Source organism: Anas acuta, chromosome 1 (assembly GCF_963932015.1).
Source record: "Anas acuta chromosome 1, bAnaAcu1.1, whole genome shotgun sequence".
NCBI classification, from domain to species: Eukaryota; Metazoa; Chordata; class Aves; order Anseriformes; family Anatidae; genus Anas; species Anas acuta.
The window spans coordinates 75446552-75471480 of NC_088979.1; the positions used below are offsets into that span (position 1 = coordinate 75446552).

The 24929-nt window shown below is 37.9% G+C and overlaps 1 protein-coding gene across 3 annotated transcripts in view; it reads left to right on the top strand.

Annotated features, from left to right (window-relative positions):
• Positions 1-24929, top strand: part of WWC3 (WWC family member 3) — a 99646-nt gene that overhangs the window by 41670 nt on the left and 33047 nt on the right. For all 3 annotated transcript variants that reach the window (XM_068682733.1, XM_068682713.1, XM_068682722.1), the window contains exons 3-8: positions 928-1131; positions 4216-4292; positions 6099-6178; positions 11819-11948; positions 17744-17893; positions 20032-20105. In XM_068682733.1, coding sequence (XP_068538834.1) covers positions 928-1131; positions 4216-4292; positions 6099-6178; positions 11819-11948; positions 17744-17893; positions 20032-20105 — 715 coding nt within the window. The remainder of the gene's footprint in view (positions 1-927; positions 1132-4215; positions 4293-6098; positions 6179-11818; positions 11949-17743; positions 17894-20031; positions 20106-24929) is intronic.

The following is a 24929-nucleotide window of genomic DNA, read 5'->3' on the forward strand; positions in this document are numbered from 1 at the left end:
TACTGACAGTGCATCTGCAGCAACTTCAGTCATCAGGAGTTAACACTTAAACATGAGACTTTTCATGGACTTCCTCATGTAAAACATGTTTGCTAGCTTGAACATCACCACAAAGACAAAAGCAAGAGAACTAATAACATTTTTAGAATTTTATTGTATGTGTATTACAAATGTTTCTGGAACTCTGAAGGGATTGCTGTCAGGTAGTAGCTTTGAAAATAAGCATATATGGGAACAAATTTTGTACTGGAATCCTATTTTAAATTTGTGTCTAAATACAGAGAGTTCTAAACTCTACAAGGAGAAAGTGTGAAAGTGCTGTTTCTTAAAAACAAAACAAAACAAAAAAAACAACAAACAATCAACAAAACAAACCACCAATGTAAATGTTTTTTCTGGATTTGGGATTAAAATGCAAACTTTTCTGTTGAATAACTTTGTTTTTGACTAGGCAGCTGTAGTCAGTAACCCTTTTGGGATGTTGAACCTTCAAAGCTATTTGTAATAATGTAAAGTAACGTCCCAGCTGTCTTCAGAGTTAGGGGTTAAGCATTAAGATAACTTCTGCTTCCCAATGTGGTTCTGAGTTTTGAGGTAGTTCTCAGATTTTTCAAGTTGGCTACAAAGGAAGGTTAGAGTAAAAATACTGTTTTCTTTGGGTATGTTCTCTTTTGTAAAGAAAATAATAAAATTTAAATGCCTTTTACGTTTCAAGGGGTTTTCTTATTCTTCCACTCTGCATCCTTCTTTCCTCTTGTCCAGGCTGGAGTGATTCTGAGCACTGTAATGTAAGGCATACTTGTTTTGTCCAGATTTTTGAGCATGTCACTTGTAAGCTGTGATGTAGACTTGTAGAACAGACCTTAACAAAATAATTCGTACTTCGTGGGATGGTGTCTTAAAAGATTTTTATGCTTTTCTCCTTAGAGCTCACACAAATTGAGGACCCAAGGGAGCAATGGAGAAGGGAGCAAGAACGCATGCTAAAGGAATATTTAATAGTTGCCCAGGAGGCACTTAATGCCAAGAAAGAGATTTACCAAATCAAGCAGCAGCGTTTTGAACTAGCCCAAGAAGAATATCAACAATTGCACAAAATGTGTGAGGATGACAGCCGTTCTTATGCTAGCTGTGAGTATACCAGCCTTTTCTTGATTTATTGTGAATACAAAATGCAACGTGTGCAAACTGGTTTCACCACCATGTTCTGATCTGAATGAAAACCCTGAAAGCAGAAATGAGGCACAGTCCTTAGACTCTGCTATTCAAGGACTTTGGTTTCCCATTAGGCATTCCTGTTGGAGTATGCCTTTTTAACGTCATGCAGGGACATACCTCAACCAGCATCTCTAGCCATCTTGGAGCCAGCCATACTGAAAGCTTCATGAGAGGCAACAAAAGAATGAACGCTGCTGGGCCAGCCACCTACTGGCACTCCTAAATTCATAGTTATTCTTCTCTGGAGACTGGGGAGACAATCAGCTTCGGGGAAGTCTTCTGCAAATCTGTGGTCAGTTTATCAACTTTATAAAGAGTTCAGAACAAAGCTTTGTGGTCAAGAGTACCTCTGATGTGACAAGTTAAAACATCTTGGTGCACTAGGAGAGTTGTCTGATAAAAGTAGGCATTTCAGTAGTGCACCTGGGTCTTGGATGCCAGGCTCTGACCCTAATGCTGGCAGTAGGTGGCAGAACCTTGATGTCTTGCTCTTCTTGTTCCTCAGATGTCTGAGGCAGCTTGTGGTAGTAGATGGAGCACTTCTTCTGAAATCTGAAGTTGCACTGCTGTCATCACTCATGGCTAGTGCAACAGAAAAGGCATCTTCAAGGGGTCAAAACAGTCTAGTTCAAAGAAGTGTATCAGATAGATACACCCACCAGCCATGTGGAAACCTAGTGGAATTTCACTGTACGGGTGGCTTTTCTGTGACTGTGTGTACAGCCATTGTTCAACTGCAGCATTTGCTGGTAAATGCCAAATCCTTGGTAAATATGGGAACCTCTGCTTACCCCTTTCTGAAAAAGTTTAAGAAACCTGACCATGAGGGTTTAAAGCAGGCATCTGGATACAAGTGTTTAGATTGTGATACAACATTATTTATTAATCCCAGGTAATTCATTTGTACACATTAAAACTAAGTAAAAGATGGTTATAAACCTGAGATGTCCCAGATGGTCTTGACCAGTCTTTACCAAGAGTTCTTTTACTGTTGAACTGAATTATCTCATCAGTTTATTTAGTTTTAAATATACGTACTTCTATGATTTAGTTTCTGACATGACAGGTATGACTGGTCGTATTTCTCCCTTTTATATGGAAGTTTCTTAAGAATTATTAAGAAAATATTTTTTTCTTCTTAAGACATTTTTCATTAAAAAAGAAAATATCATTCAAAGAACTTATTATTAAAAGACTTGGAGTGGGATAAAAAGATTGTGATTTCAGTATTTCAGATTATTAAATCTAAATTTATTGCAATACTGTTCTAGAAGCTTGGGTTTTTTGTTTTTTAAAAATTGACAACAGTTCAGATTGGTATTTTGTTGAATTATTTTGGGTGACTATACAGGAAGAAGATGCTTTTGAAGAAGGTAATATACTAGAATTTTTTTTTCTCATATTTTTATAGCTCTTACGAAAAAATTTGAAACACCAACAAGATTGACTGAAAATGACTAAACTGGAATTTATCTGTAGCATGAGTGCAAACGTGTTGACTTGTGCTTCTAAGTCTTCTGGTAGTGTTTGTATGTGTATCTGTGAAATCGATAACAAGATACTGTAAGAATCATTTAAATAAAACCTTTCACTTGTTTTAAAGTGAAAAGATATTTTAATCTTCTACAGATGCATTAATTTATTTTATATTGCTTTGAGGTCATATGCATCTCTTTGGGGAAAATGGGTGGATTGATGATTCAGCGCATCATGTTGTTTTTTTTTTTTGACCGCAGTCTTTATTTATTTATTTATTTATTTTAATCCCTTTGGGGATTATTCATGCTGTCTACATGAGATTCCCCAAGGCTTCTACATTTGTTTTTCTTAATTCAGCCACTCCCCTGCACTCTGGGATGCTTGCTTCTCTATTTATTGTGCAGAAATCTCTGACTTCTAATTAGATAGCCAAAAGGTGGGCACTCATATTGTGAACGTTCATGCCTTCACCATCAGTTGTTTCAATCTGTTGCATTAAAAATGTAAAAGTACACAAATTGTTTTCTTTCTCTTTTCTTGGGGATGCTGCTATTGCCTCAGTACAGTGTGCTCATGAGTGGGAGGCAGCGTGAGCTCAGCAGTCGTGGGTTGGCAGGGAGGTGCCCATGCAGCAGTTTTGTGACTCAGTTGCGATCAGCACTGTTAAAAAAATGTAAAAATAATCCATAGAAAATCCTGGATTTAAAGAATTAGCCCAGGCATGACTACTCATTTTGGCAAGTTTCTGCACGCTTGACATGACCTTGGTGTTGCGGTATTCTTTTGAGAGTGGAAAGGCTCAGTGAAACGCAGACATGGATATGGGTTTCAAAGCAGCAGCCTTCAGCTCTACAAAAGGATGGTAGGTCTAACAGCACAACCTGATCCACTCGCATACCGGGCATTTTTCAGTGGGCCAGTGCAGCTATGAATGGCTCGCTCAGTAAATCACAGTTAGTCTTGTCCAGCCTGTTCTCCAGGACCTTTACTTTATCTGTCTAAGGTTTAGCTGGTAATGTCATGGCTTGAAATTGTTGCCTGGCTCTACAGATATGTTGCTGTATGAAGAGCTCGCCTGCCAGAGGTGGAGCTGTGTCTCTGTTCCCCACACCATTGGTTTAGCAATGTCTCCCTTTCACTGATGGCATTTTGTCCTGCCAGTAGTTTTGTGACTTCAGTCCCTATTGTAATGGTGTGGCAGTGTACCAAGAAAACAATTAACAATTGTTAATGTTACACAAATCGTTTGTATAGGTAAATGCTATCATCTTTTAGTCAAAGTTACTGGCTTTTTAGCAACATACAATGCTGCTATAAACAATATATTTATTTTCTGTCCAGGACAAAAAATCAGGCAGGCCAAAGATAATTCTTCCGTTGCACTTTAGCAGGGAGGATTATTCTAAAAGCTAATGACTTGTAGTGCAAGGAATGGATGCAGTGGTCTAGTAAACACTGCTACATCTTAACAACTATGTTAAGAAAAAATATATAAAATGCTGTTTTCCATCTGTTTAGCATTTTCTGGATTTTCAACTAATACCAAGTATGACCCATATCAGATTAAAGCAGAAATAGCCAGCCGTCGTGACAGAGTGAGTAACCTTTTTTAATTTTGTAAAAATATGAATTAGGCATGGGGAAGGGAGGGGGACTACCTGCTTTTGCTTAACATTTACACTGGGTGTTGCATGCATTTTTGGAAAAAAGTATAAAAAATGCTTTTCTACTCTGACTTATTGTTTCATTAAAATGAGTCTGTATTTATTGCATTTCAGTGACTTGTAAAGTAATGCTTTTTCCATGTTACAAGCGTCAAGATTTTGTCATGGATGTCAGAAACAAACTCAGCCAGGCTTTCAGAAATTACTTTCTCTGTGCAAACTGCTGCAAGTAGTAAATGCTCTGCAGCCAAATTTTTCCTTGATTGAGTGCAGTTCAAACCCACTGTCTTCATATTTTCCCATTTACCCATTTTCAGTGGGGTTCCATGGATGTCGTTGAAGATGATTTAGCTATTTGTTTGGAAGTCTGTTAACAATTCAGTAGACATGCTGGCAAAATAGAAATGTTTTAGCTAATTTTTGACCAGAGCTCTTTGGGGACGGGGTGGGGAAGAAGTGCAAACCTTTTTGTAGTGATAGGTGGTTCTGTAATTAAAATGTTTTATTTCTAATTAAAATAAATAAAAATGACTAGAACCATACTTTTGGTACTGTCTTGTCTGAAGAAAGAATAGCTGACTTCTCAAATTTCTCCCATGCTGCAAACAGTTGAACTCTGTCTGTTTAAAGCAAATTGATACAGTAGTCAACTGTTTAAAAAAATAAAAAAATAAAAAAAAATAAGGCAGTTATAACATTAAGCTTTAGGACATGTTTTCTAAATTGTACATTTCTCTTTATTAATCACTAAAATGGAATTTAGTGTGCCATGTAAGCCTAAAAAAAATCAATAAAATACTGATCTTTGCAGGATAGTGTTCCGTTTTTGTTGTAGTGACCACTTTCCACATGAGCGCCTCTGAAAATAAATCCTGTTCACCACCCTTCAAAGGCATTTATTCTATCTGTATATGTTTACTACATGCTGACTAGTGTTTGCTTGTTTTACGTAGCCTACATGTCAGCATATTCTAAACAAGAAAATAAGCCTTATTTGTTTAAATAATATTTAAAGAAAACAAACAAGATCTTCACTTATGACTACTTCCCTCTGTTTCTGCATCTTAAAATAAAATGATATCCCAAGTGCGTAGGACAATCTGTTCCACTGAATGCATGTATTTGTTTTCATGATTGCTTCAGGTAATAGAATAAGTAGAATAAAATGTGCAGTGTAAAGTGTTTGTGGATAGTTCTTTAGACAGTGCTTCTCTTTTACTTTCCATTTATGCACACTAGCTGGAGGGGGCAGAAGGCAGGACAATATGAAAATAACCATAGGAAATCAGGCTGCCATTTCTGGAAGAGAGACCAATTCTGCTGCCAGTGATTTTATTCAACACATTGAATGTGTTTTAATATTATTATTTTTTGACTAAAGAGCTAAGAGGTGTTTGTTTGCTGCAAGGGAAGAAGAAAAATTGGGACTGAAACTTGTTAGCTGTTGGCATAATCTATTGGAGGCAGAAGACCATTAGAACAGATGAGGAAATCAATACTCTGAAAGATGTGACCGCAGTTTGATTGGGTTGTATTATTTTTCAGAAGGTCTGTTACTTTTTTGTGAAAATTTTAAAGAAAACAGCAACAGCCCTTAGATTATCACTTCCATTAAAAAAAAATAAAAAACCAAACACAAACAAAACACAACTTAAAATTTTGCATCGGACATAGTTATTTTTTATAATGTCAGTTCCTGTTACATACTGTTACTTTAAATTATTTTGATATATTCAGCTTTCTAGGCTAAAACGAGAATTGGCACAGATGAAGCAGGAGCTGCAATATAAGGAGAAAGGAGTGGAAACTCTGCAAGAGTAAGTTAAGGGTTTGTGGGAGGATGGTATTTTTTCCTTTCCTTTATTCATCTTGGAATGACTTGCTTAGAAAACTATTGCCAAAAAAAAATTTGAAACCTTCTAATTGCTTTGCTTCAGAGTTTCTGCTGTGATAGTGTTGCAGGTTGAGAACAGTGTGAAACGATGGAAGAAGGATTGGGCAAAACTAGTTCAAAAGGTGATTTCATGGATCCACATGCAAAACAATTTTGTAGGCACTGTCTTATAACTCTGGCAGAAAATTTTGTGCAGGTAGAGTCAGATTTATAAAATGTTCTCTGGACATATCCGAAGATATCTCTGTCTGCAGCACAGTGAGAAACACCATGCAGAGGAGTAGCCTTTCTGTGAGCAGTACCTAGGCTTTCTGTCTGGGCAGTGTATTTCTCCTGGGAGGAAGGCTTGAATGCCTCTTTTTCCTTTTACCTTGGTAGTCAGACCTTCCAGTTCTGCATGCTGGTGTGTGCATGTGCAGTATGCTCCGTGAGACCCAGGGTTTTGTTGCATGTGTGCAGAATGACTGTATGTAGATGTGACCCCTTGTCTCCTCCCTGGCAGGAGAGGTAGCTCAGGGTAATTTGCCGCTGCTCCTGGGACCCTTAGACAGCCTGCGCTCTGTTTCCCTCACATTTACCGGTGGCAAAGGTTGAGGACTGTTGTGGTAACCCTCTCCCTGCCACTCTTCCTGCAGCCCATCAGATGGGAACCGAGTGACTTCCATCTGTGCGCTGCTTAGTCACCTACACACATAGCACATACATGGGAAGCCCAGTGTGATAGGGAGAGAGGTTGCCAGGCCATGGGAAAGATGGCAGGTAAACACATGGTGCTGTGACTTCCAGATCTGTTCAACAAGCTGAGAGGCTAGGCTCTGTGTTGAACAACTCCTGGATTTGCTTTGGACGTGTGGCCGTATATTTAGAAATCTTGGCCATTTGTGCTGTTTCAGCATGCATGTGAACAAACTGCCTAATGCAGGCGCTTCTTGAAAATGTTGGAACCATTGCACGTCTAATGCATTTTGCAGTGTAAGTACACTATCTGTGGAAATAGTTTGAAGCTGTGGATTTATTGTGTTGGTGCTACAAAGCATGGGCACGCACTTTCACTTCAGGAATCCTGGCAAAGCTCCGGAGGTCCCGGAGCAATTAGGTTCCTGATTTTCCAGCTTAGACTGAATTAATCAAACATGGTATTTTGTTAATAAAACTATATAAAGGGAGGTGCTCAGATTCTAAATTTAAAGGAGAGGGAATAGCCTATGCATTTCATGTTTTCTAATCTTACAAGGTTCTTCTGTTTTGTAATGCATTTTAAAAGCTTCAGAGAAAAAAAGTTTGACCAAAATCCTTCATTGGCAGATATAATCATTCTCTGGCATAAATATAGTTTATTGACTACAAAAAGCATTTACACTTAGTTGCAGGAGAGTTGTTAATATATGATGTTAACTGCAAATTTGTAAAACAAAGCCTTCTGTATATTGAAACAGCAAATATTCTAAGTATGGTCAACATTTCAGGATAGTAACATAATTAAGTGGTAACAGAACAAAAAAAAAAATCATCTTAAGATTCTTAGTCATATTTTCTTTATTTCAGTTAGAATTGCCTTGCCTGTTCTACTTTATTTTCCTCCACATGATTACTGTTTTTTTTTTAAGGGCGTAGGTTCAGTTTTTTATAAAAGGACAAACCACTTGATGAGGGAGATGAAAGTATTTGAAGGCCAATTGAAATTGAAGATTGTTTTAATTAATATAATTAATCTAAGACTGTCCAGCAAAGCAGTGCAACTTTTTGAAAAATAAAGTCTGCAAATGATTATGAGTGCAAGTGTTCCTTTGATTTTAGCCCAAGCTAAGTTGCCTGGAATACAGGACGGGGGTACAGGAGAGACTCTCAAGAGAGGAATTGTTTTAAATCGAGCTGTGTGTATCACATCGGTCAGTGGTAAACGTAATCAGCTGGTTTAAATGTTCAGGGATGACAGCTCAGTGCTTCAGAGCCTCTCATTGCTGCAGTCGCTCTCTGTGGGTGTACAGGGTGGCAGTCATCGTTCGCTGCAGCCGGTGAGAGCATTTGGCTGGGTGTTAGCCTGTATTGCAGTGAACTGCAGTTGGTGCTTGTGCCCTGCTGAGTTCTGCTCTCTGCAGTGACTTCTGGACTTTTTTTATTTTTAAAGTAATTAATCAGTTGCCTTTCTGGTAAGGTACGTGCTTTCTTTTGAATATTTTGCTTCTACTAGGAAGTGAGCCAATTTGGAGAGTACTCATGCTGTCTAACAACTGAAGAGAGAAGCTCTTCTGGCCTCCTTGTGTAGGCAGCGGAGAGGCAGACTGCGTCGGTGGTCAGTCCATGCCAAAAATCTGACTGTGCTCTGGGTTGTCCCTGAGCCTTCACTCCCCCATTTCTCTTGCTCTCTTACTTGTCTGGGGAAGAGTCTCTCCAGTCAAGTACTGAAGCTAAAGTATTTTGCTGCTTGTATATCCACAAAACAAGTGCATTGTCTGAAAAGAAACTTGCTGTTCCTTCTCTAAATTAAAAGGTTTTTTTTTCTTTTTTTTTCTTTTTTTTTTTTTTCTTTTTTTTTTTTTTTTTTTTTAAGATTCTTGCATTTCAGGCATTTCCCTCTTTTGTTACCTTTTCTAAATTTTTTGTCTGCCTAATTTTTGTTCCTTCTTGTGCTAGGTCAAATCTTCAAGTAACTGCCAAACTGAGACTGGCATGCATCCTGGTCAGATGTTTAAAAAGCCATGTTCTTCATTTTATTTTAAGTACATGCCAAGAACAATATTGGGAGTTGTCACACTTCAGGCTTTACATCTGGCCGAACGCTTGCCTTGAATCTCTGGACAGAATAGCGTGGGAGCAGGGACCAGAACCTGCACGGCCCCGTGTTCAGCCACTGCTGGGCCCAGCCCTTGGAGAAGAAGAGCCCCATTTTTTGGTGGGGGTGGTTAGGGTGCTTGGTGTTTCCACTGCTTCACAGTGCTCTCAGATTCCGGTTCCTTGGTTAAAAGCAAATCTTCTGCATTGAAATTTTCCACGTACGTTATCTGCCTTGGACTAGGTTGTCATCTTTTCTTTTTAATTTTAGTAAAATTGCCTAGCCATTTCTGAGAATTAAAAAAAAAAAATAGTAGAGGAAAAAATTAGTTTTGTGGGGATGAGAGGGGATTGCAGGTTTTTAGTCTCTCTGCAGCTCCAATACAATCAGAATTCCAAATTTTGTAGTGTGCAGCATTTTGTTAGGTCTATATTTTCACCATTTTCGTCCAAATTCGGCAGTGTTGTCATAAGCCTTTGAACATTATGGTCTGCTTTTGCCCACTGCAGGCTTTCTGGAGGCATTTCAAGCCTGCTGGGATCCCACCCTGCGTGACAGCCTTCCCTGCTCCTTGGTCCCCAGGGGTGTCTTTGCCCTGAGGCACAGCTAGTCCTGTTGAGGCCCAAGGCTAGAGCGGTAAAAATGAGCCTTACCTGGAACAAATCCCTTCACCTGGCCTGGCGGGGACTGGGAATGAGGAGCAACTCCTTCTCTCCTGTGTTTTCAGTGACCCTGTTGCGTGTCGGCAGGAATTTTGGAGGAAGAAGGCGTTTAGCAGGAAAGGAAATGAAAACCCAGCCAGTTGGCTGTGAGAGCACAGGGACCGCTCAGAGAAGTGAGGAGAGTTGGGGAATTAGGGCTGACTAAACAGTTTATAGCTGCAGACTAGCTTAGAGGATATAAGACCTGACAAAAGCTTTAAAATTAGGCTTTAACTCAACTACAGACCTATGCTTTGGGGGGGAGTCTTAGGTATTTGAAAGACGTGGTGGAAAATAGAGGAACGCTGAGACTGCCATGTAGGACCAAAGCTATTGCGAGTGTGTTAATAGCTTACATATCCTGGAAACATCTTCCTCAGAAAATGTGTATTTCAGTCATGGGTTGAGTATTACTTGAATGTTCTTCCTGTTCATATAAAGGGCTAATCTGTTTTTGCATCACGCTGTTTTCCATTAATAAATGGAAGATTCTGGTCAATGTGGTGGCTTTCAAAACTAGAGATTTATGAAAGGAATTAAAAACTAACAGACAATGAATAAGCAGTAGTTTTGTAAGATACTTAAGCCGGTTTGGATTGACAGCAGTACTGATTTAAGTTCAGATATTTCTGGCAGTAGAATATTATCTGATTCTTTACTTAAACAAATACCAGTTCATAAGTTGGGCTCCAAAGTGACGTCCAGGAACATGAATTTGTGGCTAACTGGACAAAAATCTGGTTGAAATTAAATAATTTCCTTTTCCTGTAATACCACCTTGTACCTGGCAAACAGTATAATGAACGGTTGTGTAGGAGGCATTTTCTGGTCTAATATTTGGGTGGAATCTATGTTCTTAAAATTAATCTAACTGTCAGATAAAACCAAGTTATCATTTTCATGAAACTTTTAGTGAATTGGATTAGTTGTTTTATCTAATCTTTTCAGGACTTTAACTGGAAATGAGTGAAGAGTCAAGTAACCATCTGAAAAAAAAAAAAGTTTAATCCAAACTTTAAGTTCTTTCTGTTTTTTGAAACAAATTATAAAAGCTTACATATTTTTGTATGCAACATGAGGAGAATTGTGCTTAAGCAGAAAGCTGAGGTTCAGACTTACTTTGCATTTTGACAAAATCAGGAGTTGTCAGAAGAAAACAAACAAACCCAAACTGTAGAAACCCAATCTGCACTCCTGAAAGTTGTGAGCTGCACAATAAAACCACTGGAGTTTCATTCAAGCCTTTTGTTTTTTCTTATTATAATTTTAATATTTTGATTTTAACACAAGTGGCTATAAGTGGATTTTTAGTGTTTTTGTTTCTCTGGCAGAACATAGTGAGGAGGGTAACAAAATTTTTGAATAGTTTAAGCTGTGAATGAACTTGCACTCACATTTGCACTCACGTTATCATTTTGGTGTTCTATGGAATCCAAAGGAAGAACTATGGGTAGTTCACATTGCATTTGAAATCTTCTGGGATGGTCCCTGTGTACCTTCCCGTACCCCAGTGCAGGAAGATGATATTGTCTAGGAAAGATACTTAAAGATGCAAATGATGGCAGGAAAGTATTTACAATACAGTTTTCAGAATTTAAAATTTATTTTAAAAATACAAAAAACAAACAAACGAACAAAAACACTTACCAAAAACCAGCACCCAACAAACAGAATGCCTTCATTGTAAACTTCTAAAACAAGATCAGACAATGTCCTGGAAGAGATGTTGCAATGTGTAGTGACGCATTAGAAATGTGATGGCTAGGCTGCTAATGTCTTGTTACTTTATAGGTTAGTTTTAGGTTGATTTTACTTTTGTTGCATAAAGTAACCCACAGACATTGCTTTTGTGAGTAAACTCTGTAGTAGGGGACATCAAAGACGTGGAATTTGTTGGTTCGGCAGAACAGGGGTTCTGCATTGTTTTACCTTTTGAATGTACTGGATGCTGAACGGTGTTCTGATTCCCTGTAGAGTGTCATTTTATTCGTGGAAATAAAGTGGTACGTGAACAAACAAGAGCATTACAGCATTTATGGTATTTCTTATTGTGTAAAAATTACTGAACCTGTCTTCATCTTTTCAACAGGATTGATCGTAAGATGTCAAGTGCTCATACAAATTATAGACTGGATGAAGCACAGGCTATAATGAGCGAGCTTCGAACCATAAAGAAAGCTATATGCACAGGTGAAAAAGAGAGGCAGGAACTTATGCAGGTAAAAAAATATATATATATATATTCTACTGAACAAATAGCTGCTCAAATGTACAGCCTATCTTCATTTTGTTGTTTGTGATTGCATTGGGATTACCAGGTTTAAATAAGCAAGGGGGAGGGGAATAATCTGATTTTTCTGTTCGATAATTGCCTGTAGCAGACATTTCATAAGAAGTAGTCATTATCTATACTGTGAACATGAGACTTCACGTGACGATTTCATATTTTTTGTCTTAGATAAAGTACTACCCTTACATTTGGATCAGTGTTTTTATTTAATTTAGCTTCCCATTGCTGCTAACTATATCAAACACTCCTATGGAATAGTTATCCTGCATTTAAAAAACAAACAAACAAAAAACAAACACAACCAAACAAAATATATTTAACTGTATTGTTTTTTCATTTTGTTTAATGTCCCCTTGTGTTCTGCATAATGAGCGAAGACTGAGAATTCTTTTGCTAAAATGTTTATTATCTCTTTTATAATGTTTTTCCTTTTATAAGCATCTCACAAAATTGGATGTTATTATACTACAGTTTGGTAGTTCTCCCTTTTTTTCCCCAGTTGCTCCTCCTATACAAGTAGGACATCAAGACACAGATTACTTTCAAGTGTCCTCACAAAATCCTCAAAGCATGTGATCAAATGTAGTGTATATATACACCATCCTGCAAGCTTTAAATCATGTTTTAAAATCCAAGCACTAGGATTAAGGGGAGATGCATGCCCAGGTATTGCTGCATGCAATACAGCTTTTGAGTAGATTTTGTATCCTGTTCTGAGTTCTCACCTGCTGTGTATGCATTATCAATGTGAAAGGAGCTTGACTTAAGAGCCGTGATCCTTTGCTACTGCAGGAACTTTGTTGTATACTTTTTGAAATATGCTCTGGGTACAGAAGGATGGCAAGAACCATTCTCTTCACCTAGTCTTGAAACTGCTTTATGGAAAAAACACATTTTCATTAGCTAAGTCTTTGAGACTGCACTAAACTATAATTGCCATTCAAGTGTTTTTTTTTTTTTTTTTCTTTCTTCATATTTCTCTGCAGTAGTGTTTTGCTGGTAATTTTTTGTTGTTAAATTCTGTGGGTAGCTTGTAATCTGCATATAATGAATTTCCATAGTTATACAATTATTCAGTCTCCAAAGCATTACCCAAAGGTCAGCTGATGGACCACAAATCCTTGTTCAAGTAGACAGAACACTTAAGTCACTATTAAAAGTTTCTGCCTTGGCAGCTTTTAACATATTCGATATTTTGTGTTGGCCAGGTTTTAAAGTAATTCTCAAGTCTTCCACATGCCTAGCTAGCAAGAAATGATTAGAAAGGCAGTTCTTCGTGGATGCTCTGACGCACATTTTAGGAAATTAACTGGTAATTTAAAGACTTCTGTGTGAGATCCTGGAGCAACATAACTACTGGCCTTGTTTCGACTCTCCCAATAGTGTTGTTATTTTTCCCCATAGATTTTCAGTCCTTGGTGGCACTATATCCAGCAGTAAACATTGAGATGCCTTGAAAATCACAGCTTTTAGATGAACTTGAAGTGCCATCGCAGTGTCTTTAAATATAGTATTGAAAGATGTGGAGGACCTAGGATCAAGCTTAGCATCATAGACTGGACAATGCTGGCAACACCAAAATGTAGAGGTCACACGAGACATAACCAAAAATGAAGAGTGTTGTGATCTTTATTTGTGAACCTATTTGACATCTAGGAACTAGTAGTGTAGGAGATACTATTTTTTTTTTTTAACCACAGCAAACACCAATCTGTTGTGGTAGCAGACAGTAATAGGCAAGTAGTCCAGGAGAATCTATAAAATAATTTTCACACACGCCTACCAGTTCTGCATGTTCTCTTGCAATTGTAGCAAGGCATCAAATGTCAGTCTATAAGGTCAACAGTTGTCAAAGTTGTCTATGTCTACCAACTTATTGTGCTCTGCCTAAAATCCCCAGCTTCTACCTGATATTTTTTCTTAGTCTTGACAAAAGAAAAAAAATGTTATTTCATTGATGTTTTGTTGTTACCAAATTTCATGGTGCTTTGCCTTTTTATTTATTATTATTTGAAGGTAATTGTTATGGGTTTGTTTAGCTTAGTTAAACAAGTGAAAGTCTGTTTTAAATATCTTTGTAATGAGTTGAGAATTTGATCTTTTCTTTGCCCTATAGATATTTAAATTGATTTGTCCTTAAAAGTGCTACATTTAAAAAGCTATTGTTGGTTAAGACAAGCTTTCCTACGGAAAACTTTCTGTTTTGAAAGCTGTTTATAGAGGATTTGGAAGTATTGTGTAAACAGATGGGAATTTATTTCAGAGAAAGGAAATAGAAAATTTCATACTACTTCTTAATTTAAATCTGGCCAGTGTAAGCAACAGAACTAAACTTAGCAGAAGTGACTCAGTCTTGTGTAGGTGCTTGGAAAATTGTAGCTGTCGTAGAAATATGATAATTAGATTGAGTTGTGTGGGAGAGAAGGCTGACAGGGGAAGGAGAAGGTGGTCAGATTTAAACTGGGTGCTGTGGTTACAAATAACATCAAATATGCAGTCTCACAGCTCCGAAAAAGTGGACAAACTTTTTATATAAGATGGAGTAAGCAAAGTACATGCTTAAGTTCCCAAGTATGTCTGTGTGTATCTTGTCCCTCTCCCCAATACCCTTTGTGCTTTAGTTTCTGTTCCAGTATGTGCATATCCTTTAAAAATATTCTCTCCTTAGAAGCATTGGAGTTGGCTTTTTTATTACTATTTTTTTCCTTCCTTACCATTTAAATAGGCTAAACAGTTTAGATGAGAACTGCACTGAAATTTTGTGGCAGAGAGCTCCCAAATCAGGTAGCAACAGATCAACGATGAAATGACAGTGCCCATTTCTCTCTTTTTAGGTAGACTTTGGTGTGCCTGCAACTTCACATCCATATGCTAGGCTCATCTGGCAGTTTCTCCAGGATTGCCATAAACAATCCTTAAACCCTGGATGAAAGAGAGGTTCTCCCATATAGCTGGGGATGATCAAGCAGTTGATGTAAATTGTTTCTATCCTAAAAGACTGCTAATTCAGGTTGTAATTCTCTGTGTTACGATTGCTGGAGGGTGTGCTTTTGCTCATCCAACTAGAACGCTCAAAGGACTTCTATGCTTACCCTAGAGCACAGTCACCTATGCATGTAGGTTAGATTGCATGTAGGTTGGGGTGATTGCCACCTGCCTCATTTTTAAGTAGTATCCAGCATTCAGCAGCTGCCCAGATAGGAAATCTGGCCAGCATCCAGGCAGTCCTTCACTACCTGCCAGGGAGAGGCTGGCAGGGATTGGAGCACAGCTGTAGTGCATGAAGAAGCTAAAACATGGGCAAAAAATTAGATATAAGTTCTGGAACCAGGACCTTTGGTGCTGGTAATACGATAAATATGTCTGTAACATAATGCAAGTTAGCCAAAGGTGCCAGAGGGGACGTGGTTTGTTTGGGAGAAACTTAAGGCTTTCTGAATCCCCGGTGTTCATGAGGTTGGCGTTGCTTTACTGGGAAAAGGAGATCTTAGACATTTGATGTTTGTGTAGCTACAATTTGTAATGATTATTTCCATCTTATAAATCTGTTAGGGACCGTCTTGATCCTCTTGTACTGCAGGAGGTTGCCAGGAATGGGTGATTGCCAGTGAGTTTTGAAGAGGAACATTGGATGGGATGCCAATTTTCAGTTGCCTTAAAATGGCAGACACTCTGATTTTCTTCTTTCTGCTTTGTAGAGCAGTTCATCTTGCAGCAAGTCTTCTGAGATAAAGGGACACTGGCTAGGGATTTCTCAGTAGCATAGCTCAAAACTGTATTTGGGTTCCTCAGGATGGAGAACAAATAGTTTTATTTGTCCTTCATGCTTAGGTAGCACAGTTCACTTGGGAGGTAGCAGAAGAATTGGTTTCTTTTGGGAACTCAGGATAAGCTGAGCTTCTGGAGGCAAGTAGTTGTAGCTTTGTCCCACCATCAGCATGCCTGGTATCACTCTGCACTCTCCTCAGTCCTAGCCAGTGCTGAGCACAAACGCCCAGCCCTGCTCAGATTCAGTAGCACTGGTCGATGGAGACTGAAGAAGGAATGGTACATGTTGTCCGATGCGTATCACGTCCCTAGTGCTCTCCTTGTTGTTCCCCAGTAGGAAGAAGGCACCATGTGTGAGTTCAGGGGTCATCAGGGAGGAGGGTAGTCCCCTCACTCATGTGCCTAGGGAGCCCACCCCTTCCTTCTTCCTCTACCAGGACGGGTATTTTCCCTCTTCTTCCTCTCTAGTGGAGGCAGGCATGAGGGAACAAGTACATAAGTACAAGTACATAAGGAGAACAAAGGGATAGAGTGTGAATGGGGAGTGGAGGCCACCAGAAAACGCCGCTTTTGCTGTCTAGTTTCAGGCGTGATGCAATTCCTAAGGATGCTTCCTGAGCTCTGAAATCAGCTGCCATCGTCTTCAAGGTGGTCTTGTGCCTCCTGTGAGCAGCAGCCAGTTGCTGTTACACAGGCTAATCTTCCTGACTCTGCCAGTTCAATTTGTTGTAGGAAAAGGAAGCGTTGCTGTGTTATCCAGGGTATCATTTTTAAACTGCTCTTTGAAGACTGAGATCCATCCTGGTAATTGGATATGCATCGTAACTGGGGCTTGTTGCAAATCATCAGTTGTCAGACACCACGATTCCAGAGGGCCAGTGTGTTGCACTGCAGTGCCTCTGCTTAGTCTCTCATTCTGTAGTTTGGACAATGGAGCAGTTTTGATGTTTTTCATTTGTTTTTTTCCTGGGCATTTTTACAGCTTTATCATCTATGAACAGATACAGTTTTTCAAAATCTGGAGGAATTTTTAATATAATTTGTTTGTTTCCTTCCTCTACAGTGGGGGGAGGGGCAGAATAGATTTATATTTATGTATTTTTTAATGTTCTTTTGATGAAAAATGTATAGGTTCTTAGCCACAAATGACAGCCTGAATAGTGGTTTTGTCTTTAATGGTACGTTATCAGTAACTTTTGAAAAATAGTTTTTAATGCACAATCAGAAAATAAGCGGCATTAACAAGTTTATCTTTTTATTAAAGGAATTCTAAGAGCCTGTCAACAAAGCTCTGATAGCCAAACAAGCTCTTGTTATTTGTGTGATTGTCTTATTCCCCTTTTGCCTTAAAGGCTGTTTGAGATCTCTGCTTTACCCTCACAGTTTGTGTCACTGTCTAGACATTTCAGAGATGTCGCTTCCTTAACCCTAAGTGTAAAATATCTCCAACTATGCGAACCTTGAGTAAGGGAGCACTGGGGTGAAATCAGCTGTTGTAAAAACACAATCAATACAAGGTATTCATCAAGTTGGATGTGATGGCAGTAGTGGCTAAGGAATGTAACCTGGGCAAAAGATGGCAAAAGGGCAGGTGAATCCCATTTGTTTTTGCTGTCAACGAACCTGGAAGCTGCCAGTCGCTAGATTCAAAGAACTGTAAGCCATGCAAAAGTTAAAACCTTCATAGACCTAAAGTAAATTGTAAACATCAGATTTTTTAAAAGTGATCTACGTGTATCTTTTAAAAGGAGGTATTTATTTCTAAGCAAAAGTGCTTAAGATTAGCTGAGAGTATGATAAATATTAGTTCCTGTAAACGGGTCTTTCTAGGTAGTCTACCTACATGTATATTCTCTAAACAGAATTAATTTCTCTTTTTCAATCAATAAAAGAATTACCAAAAGCAGTTACATTTGTTTGTTTGTTTATTTATTTTTTTTAACTCCTCTCTTGTAGAGCCTGGCCAAGCTAACTGATGGATTCAGGAATAGCTGTTGTATTACAGACTCCCTGCAGGATCTCCAGCACAATTCCAGTTCGCTCAGCGATTCCTGTTTACCTCAACAACACTGCGATGCTTGTTCTCAGACTGACATCACTGGAGAGGTATGTATTCCTACATGAGACATTTGCTTTAGAAAATAAGCTGCTTTTGTACTGTAGTGATACTTTGTTACTTCCTGCTTGAATCCAAGATGTGCTAGCCGTGGCAAATCCAAGGAAATACTGGTGGTGAAGGATTTGCGTTTGCTTGTCATTTTCAGAGCAGGTGAATGGTGAGCTGTGTCATTCTGCTGCTCGAGCATTGGGATAGGCTGGCGACAGGTACAGTCAGGTCCTAGACACAGCCAGCCTGGCAGAGCTCTTTGGTGACTGCTGGCTCATCTTGAATAACAGCTCGTGCAGAGGCACCCACAGACTTCTTCTGGCCGTGTCCCTAGCTCTCGGCTTTACTGACATGTGTAGTGACACAGCAAGGAAGAAAATGCTTTAGCCTGCTTGAAGTTGCAGTAGAGACCTGATTGCACAACACCATGAGGTATTAGTTTTCTGGTAGTAGAGATGGAAGTATTTATCTTTTTTTTTTTTTTAATCTTGTTTTTCTTAATCTTGTTTTTCTTACAATTGTCATTGTTCATAGACATAGAGGTATCAAAGACAGGTAGGCCCCTGTTTCTTTTGTTTTTCCTAGGGAAGTATTTGTTTGAGCCCCAAAGTATTTTTCTTAAACTAAAAAACTTTGATCTACTTCATCATTCTTAGTATTCCTTTATATATAGTGTATATATATATATTTGTATAATCTCTATATATGTTATATACATACATACATACTCATAAATTATGCAAGGCTATATAATGCCTTTGTATAGGATATTTGAAAGAATCTTATTAGCAATCTTCAGAAATAGTTCTGTGTGAATGAAAAAGTATACTCCAAATACTAAAATTTTGGCCTACCTTATCACCAGTGGCAGCCTAGCTGATCTCAAGCAATAAAACATTTACTTCTGTGGATGAGATTGACAACAGAGCAAGAAGACAACCTGTTTGTAGTTTTGTAGTACCATTGTTTGGATGTTACTACACATTCAGTTAGAATTTTTATTCAACTGTATAACTTTTAAATACAGGCTTTTATCACCCTGTTTTTGTTTTATTATCTTCTTTTACTGATGACTTGTTGCCACGTTGGATGCCTCTAGAGAACCTCTACACAAGAGGAAGTCTGTTTTTTTAAGAAATTACTCCTTAAAGCATCCAAAAACTTATTTAATACTAGGCTTGCTTTAAGTGTGTTAGGTAGATGGTGCCTTTGGCATGTCATTTTTCAGACTGGTGGTGGATGTGATTAATTCCAAAATGAATTACCTAAAGGAAAATAGCAGCATTTTCCCATTCACAATACACATAGAGTGTCATCGAAGAGGAACCAAGTGTAGTCTGAAAATTGTGTTTATCAGGTATAGTGTTTTTTTGTAAGGCAAATAAAATTACATAATGATGTTAATTATTTTCCTGAATTATTAGTAGTGGAATGTGAGTAAAGAAGAGGTAGATTTTTACATGTGTGATGATAAAGAGAGCAAAAGCAGCAGATACCTAGCATGAAATCTAGATGTGGAGCAAAGCACTTAAGTAGGGACTTGGGTTTTAACTATTAGACTGTACACAGACTTCTGGAGAGGGCAGCTACTGATGCCCAGAGATGAAGAGAAGTTGCTGTAGAAACTAGACTGTATACAGCAGGAGTTGTAACATAAACGCGTTTTCTACGACTGACTGATTCAAGGATCAGGTAATGTTTTTGTAATAGTGCTTAAATCACACTAATGATCTAAGTGCTGGGTAACACGTCACAGTACATGGACTGTAGTCTGAATTATTTCTTATTAAACTATCCATAAAGTAGCTACATTAAGTAATAAAATATTACACTTAAAGCATACTCTTTATAGAATTTTAGGATTGAAAAGTTGAAAAGCTTAGTGATACTGTTTGCTAACCTTTCACTTCCCGTATCATAATTTATTAAAAGGGCTCATTTATCTTTCATGTTTTTAGCAATAAACCAGTTTTATATTAAAAAGCATAAAATTAATATCGATTGTTTTTACTCAAAACATTGTCAATTTTTAGTTGCCAGTAGGACAGTAATTTATCCCTTTACTTTGAGAGTGTTTTAAAAATCTAATGTCTCCCTCTCTTTCCTCCCCAATCCTTCCTCTTCAACTCTGCAACAGTTTGGGTTCGATGATAAAACAAGACTTGTAGACAAAGTAAGACTGAACTGGCAATATGAAGAGGCCAAGAAAAGGTAATTAAAGACAAATGTGGTGTTTTTACTCTTGTCAAAGTTTTCAAAGTAGAACTAGAACTAGCCTTCTAGCTGAAACGTCTTTAGGAAGATTAATATGCTTACTGTTGAGAAGTTCAGAGATAATAAAAGCTTAGGTAAACATGAGACTTTATCATAAGTTTATTATGTTTGTTTGCACAGATAAAAACTAAATGTCAGTCCTATACTACACTTGTATAAACACAAAACTGCAGTAGTTTAATTGAGCTGTTTTACTTCCTTTTTTTCCCTTCTTCTCAAACCTCAATATAAACAGTCTTTAAATTTACACTGGGTTTTTACTTGCCAGGCTCTGTTAATATGCTCAGAGCTTTGCATACCTGTGTTCTAAGTTCAATATGCTGAAGTGTAAAGAAAGAATGAAAAAATTCCAGTGAGATGAATAAAGATGAACAAAACAGCACATAAAAATAAATTTGGAGATTGAAAAATATGACAAAAATGTTTTAAAATTAACTTGAAGTTGATTAATTCTTCACTAAGTCCTTCAGTCTAGTTGCTTATTGTAATTATTTAGTTCTTTTGTAAAGTTAGTCTTGCAGTTTTTTTCATGTCTTTGTGAAAATAATCTACTCTGATTAAGCATTATTTTAAAATTATTACCTACCAGTGTCGTTTAATGCACCCTCCTTCAATCTCACTGCTTTCAAATTATTTTCCATATATTCAGGACAGTAGTTTAGGTATAGCTGACAGCTTGAACATGGTAATTTTATAATTACCATTTATAATTATTTTAATTTGTGTTGGTAGAACTTCCTCTGCTTAAAATTGTTTGGCATGTAGAAGATCCTGTTACAGTTGACTTTGAAAACCTTGTGTTTTTTTTTTAGTTAATTACTTTTTCAAATTAGGCTTTTTTCTTTTTAATTTTATCTGCTTTTTCCAGTTTTCAACATCTGTACGAACAAGGGTTAAAAATAAAATCCAGTGCTCTTGCCTGTTTTTTCGTACGATGATGACTTTTTCTTTGAGGGAAACCGTAATGCTGTCATATGTCTTGACACGGGTTGGAAGCTTTATAGGCAATTCGCCATTTTGTATTTCTTGGAAAGTTTGCCCACATTTGGACACAATACAGGCTTAGAAAAAAAATAAATTGGTGCAAGCACATTAGAAATACACTGCTAAATTTCTTCAGCATTTGTAACTGGAATGAAAGTCTGTATTGTAAAATGCTGCCTGTGGATAATACTAGTGGCTATTACCTAATAAAAGTTAAATAAATGGGGGCAAAAAAAGGCAAAACAAAAAGGCATCAGCGTACTGTTTGGTCACAGGTTAACCCTTAGTACTTCATAGTTGAGTGATAAAGAGGTACATGACAGTCGATGAAGGAAAAAGGATAGGATATTATTTCATACTGTTCAGTTTAGCAGAGCTATTGGTGCTGTAAAGATTATATTAAATGCTTATAATTAGATTTTCCGACATACATTTTCTGTGTCTTTTTCAAAACTCTTGTGTGTTGGTCCAGGGAAAAGATAAAGTAGAGGGGGTTTTGCGTGTGTTCTGTTATTTTTTGTTTGGTTTTGATTTTGTGTCTGTTTTTAGTAGCAGAAACACTTCTCAGCTGGAAATGCTGAATATTTGTTTACGCATGGAATGCGGTATTTCTGAACATCAGAAGTGATCTGGGTTTTGATGTTAATTAAGTGTAGAAAATCTGGGTAACTAACCTTCCAAATGGAGAATAGTAATTGCTGTAAGGGTAGTTTTGCTGTCCCGGGATAGCAGCTCCAACAATGGTCTGTTATTTAGCAAAAGCATGTTAGTTCCTTTAAAATAGTAGCCTTATTTTGCCCAGTATGTTGTACGGAAGTAATCAGCTTTCAGCTTTTGAGTGGAACTGCACAAAGCTCATTGCCCCTACCAGTTATCTCTGTGGTTGCATTCTTCATTTATCATGCATTCCTTCCCCTTAGCTCGCTGGCATTTCTGTAGGGCTTTTGTCTCTACTAAATATCTTTGTGCTCGTTCTGCCTTGGCTGGTGAAATATCTACTGTTACTGCACAGTGTGGGTGACGGAATGTGCTGCCATGGATTAAAATCTACGAAGTAGAAAATCAAAATGCTACAGTATATCACAACTGTAAAGCAGTATATTATGACTATTTGCTTGTCAAGCAGAGTGGAAACATATAGCAAATCAATACAACAAGCAAATTGCCTTATTCCCAAGTTTTAAGGGAAGACCTGTAAAGGACACCAAAGGAAAGAAGTGGATCTCTTCCCTTAAAGGAAATCAAGGGGAGAAAAAAAAACAACAAAACAAAACACCAACTCAGGGGTGGTGGGTTGTATTTTTGTCATAAAAGATAATACAGCTTTAGATACCAGAAGAACAGTTGCCATAAAGGGACAAGAAGACTTTTTTTTTTTTTTTTTTTTAAATATATAAATAAAAGTACAGTGTATATGGCATTTTAGCGAGAAAGTAGTGTTGGGACTTCTGAATGATCAATCTTGAGGAATTCGTGAGATGAGCCCAGTGATAGTGGAAAAGTTGGCTTATACTCCCCAAATATCTTTCTTCCCTTGAGAAAGATAATCCGATTTTTTTTTATTCCTCCTTCAAAAATTTCTCTAACAGTACTGAGTGGTTTGGTCTTTGCATAAATTAAGGCATTCACAGAGCTTTTTTTTCCCCTTCAGTTTCCCACTGGAAGGAAGTCGGATAATTTGCAATTTAATTTGTCCCATGAGTATCTTCAGATGTTGTGAGCTGTGGGTTCCGACATCTTCAAAACGCTGGGGAAGTCGTCCTTTATCCTGGGTCTGATCCAGTCTCTGGGAAGAGGCATGTAAACTCTACTTTTTAACTCACCAGTCATGCTGAACAGAGAAGCTCCTGCTCTTTACTGTTCTCTTCCCCCCTGTTATTTTTAAATAAACTTTACCTTATTTCCGTGAAATTTTTTCTCTCAGATCTGTCAGTGTGGCCCTCCAGAGAAGCAGGCGGAGGGAGGATGGTCTTTTTGAACAGACAGCCCTGAGCTGCCTGGATAAATACCGTTTTTAGTTTCAGTTGCTATTTCAGTGAGACTACCTTTCATGAAAAGCATTTGCACACTGGAAAGTGTCCCCCTCGAGCGCTTTTCTGAATAGACCGTTTCATAGAAAAAGAAATCAAAAGAAAATTGTTTTTCTTTGATAACTCAAAGTTGTAGAGTTCAGTGTAATGACTGCGTGAAGTATATTGGCAAACGATTGAGAACTGTCGCTGCAGAGCCTCATGCCTTGGAAAGTGAACTAATCAATAGATGAAGAATGATCCCTCCAACAACAAGCACCAGCACTGACTGTGATTTTCATTTTTTTTTTAATCCAGTCTGATGACAACTGACTTGAATGAACTGAAACATCCAAGCATCTTCCTTCCATTTATCTAATTTGGGAGCAAAAGAAGAAATTTCTTTACACCTACCATAATTTTGAATTTAAAGATGCTGTTTTCCAATTCAGGCATTTAAAGCAGACAGAGACTTCAAAAAACCTCCTGTTCAGCCGTGCTTTGTATTTCCACATTACCTTTCAGAATGTTGCTTCTTTCAGTATAGTTGCTGAATAGGCGTTTTGCTGCAAGCATGCTGTCTAATTACCAAAATTTAGTTTTAGTGCCTTTAAAAGCACTAGCACATGAAATGTGGTAGTGCAGTTTGTGTTTGTATTGATAAAACACATTTTGGTTGGATTTTGATAGCAACATTCCAGTTTGGATACAACAAAAGAGTCAAGTATTTCCCTATTATACATCTTGTGAAGGCAAGTTTCAAAATCTAATTGCCTAATTTCTGGTGAAATTCAGTGGATTTATGTGCTTTATTCTGCTACGCTAATCTGAAAATCGGATTTAGGGATGAAGTAATTTCTTTGATATCCCATAAATATCTGGCTTAGGCACGTCAGCTAATCCCCAATCTCCCATTGTCATTTTTTTAAACAGATAGCTGTCTTTCTCTTTGGGTTAGTTCAAGAGCATGGCTCTGCTTCCTTTTTATCTTTAAAGTTTTCATTATACCAATTGACTTGCGAATTGAGGAAATTCTAATTCCTCTCCTCCATTGGTTTTAACAGGCTTTGCATGAAAGGTGAATACCTAATTTTATCTGCAAAATGCCAGTGGACTCCAAAAGGTTTCATGAGTGTCTTAAGCCAATTTAAGACCTCCTTGTTATTGAAGCGGGCTGCCAGAAAGACTGGATATTCTACAGAGTGTACTCATGTTGTCCGCCAAAGCCACAGTGGCACATACTTGCAGGAACAGCCAAAGTAGACACAGTGGAGAAATTTTGTGAGCTTTTGGCTGAGTTCCCTAGCTTCTTGTTCTTTCCATTTCTTTCTTCCTCTTTCGCTAGCCTTCTCCTCTTTGAGTACAAGTTATAATCCACTCTCTTGAGGGCCTGTAAATACCAGAAATTACCCAGTTCTTACACCCTTTGTGTGTCTTCAGCCCTGTAACCACCTTCTCTTGGTGTTGCATGTGGTAGAAATTGCCTGTTAGCTGAAGTTAGGATCTGACTTTAAGCCTCCTGGTGTTCCAGGATCTAGTTCTGTGTAAGCGAAAGAGTAAGCTGGGCTGATTTACGGTTGCGTATTTGTGCAATCTTAGCCACCGTTCTGCTCCAAACCATAACTGGGTTTTGGTTTTGTTTATTTTCAATGTTCCTATTCCACAGGTAACAAGGGCTTCAGCTGTAGAGGTGTCTGATACGTCACCCAGAATTCTAGGCAACTAATATAGAGTAGTGTTGTTTTTCTTGTTGTTCTTTTTCGGCTTG